Raw genomic sequence first — 969 nt, 5'->3', positions numbered from 1 at the left:
GCTCTGCTGGCGCCTCTGTCGCTTCCTCACTTACCACCTGCAGCGGGGACGCTGCTTCCTCCTTCCTCTCCTCCTCTCCTTCTTCCTCCACTCGCTCTGCCTTCTTCTTGGGGAAGGGGAGCTCCTCGTGGTCCCACAGACCATAGGACTGGAGAGGAATGTGGTCAGGGGGATGTGTTCGTGATGCACCCCCCATCCCTATGCACATCACCCCCCATCCCACAGCATCAGCTCCCATTGCACCCCAGGGACCCAACCAGCAATGGAAAACAAGGCAGAGCCACCAAGCACCCACTGGGGTGCTCTCAAGAGCCCCCATCACCCCTCCAGCTCCCAGGGATGCCCAGGGTGATGCCCATGCCCCGGGGCTCACCAGCAGCAGGGAGCGGTGGAAGAAGAGCGCCAGGAGCTGCATGAGGTCGTATTTGATGTAGCGGTCGGATTTCTCCAAGCCCATGATGCGGGGTGGGAAGAAGGGCTTGCCCTCATTGCGCAGCATAATGGCATAGCAGTTCCAGGGGAAGAACCCAAACTGGAAGAGGTATTTCACCACCACCATCACCTGCAGGGACACTGCGGTCAGTGGGTGACAGCCAGGAGCTGGGTGGCACCGTCCCCTCGCCAGCCACCCCCTGCCCACCTCGGTGAAGATGATGGCTGTAATCCAGAACCGCTTGGTGGGCCGAGGGATGGAGAGCATGGCCCAGAGAAAGACAAGGATGGGCAGGAAGAGGGTGATGATGGAGGCGGTCACTATGTTGTTGAGGATGATGATGAAGTAGCAGAGCAGCTCGGAGTGTGTGGCCACGCAGCGGTACACAGCCAGCAGCAGCTTCAGGAACCGGTTGTGGGACTGATAGAATCTCTCTGATTCTTCCAGCTCGGTGAAGTACAGCTGCCTGCAGCGTGCAGGAGGGGGTGAGCCAGCCCCGCTGACCCCCATATCCCCATACCACCATCCCCAACGCC

The 969-nt window shown here is 60.3% G+C and overlaps 1 protein-coding gene across 1 annotated transcript in view; it reads right to left on the bottom strand.

Moving 5' to 3' along the window:
* Positions 1–969, bottom strand: part of PIEZO1 (piezo-type mechanosensitive ion channel component 1) — a gene marked incomplete at its 5' end in the record, with an annotated part of 13,786 nt that overhangs the window by 4,019 nt on the left and 8,798 nt on the right. The window contains 3 exon segments of the mRNA XM_010020540.1: positions 31–148; positions 374–562; positions 641–899. Of these exon segments, the coding sequence (XP_010018842.1) occupies positions 31–148; positions 374–562; positions 641–899 (566 nt within the window).

This window comes from Nestor notabilis, unplaced genomic scaffold (genome assembly GCF_000696875.1).
Source record: "Nestor notabilis isolate BGI_N333 unplaced genomic scaffold, ASM69687v1 scaffold18158, whole genome shotgun sequence".
In the NCBI taxonomy this organism is placed as follows: Eukaryota; Metazoa; Chordata; class Aves; order Psittaciformes; family Psittacidae; genus Nestor; species Nestor notabilis.
The sequence above is the reverse complement of the archived record's forward strand: the minus strand, read 5'-3'. Positions and strand labels throughout refer to the sequence as shown.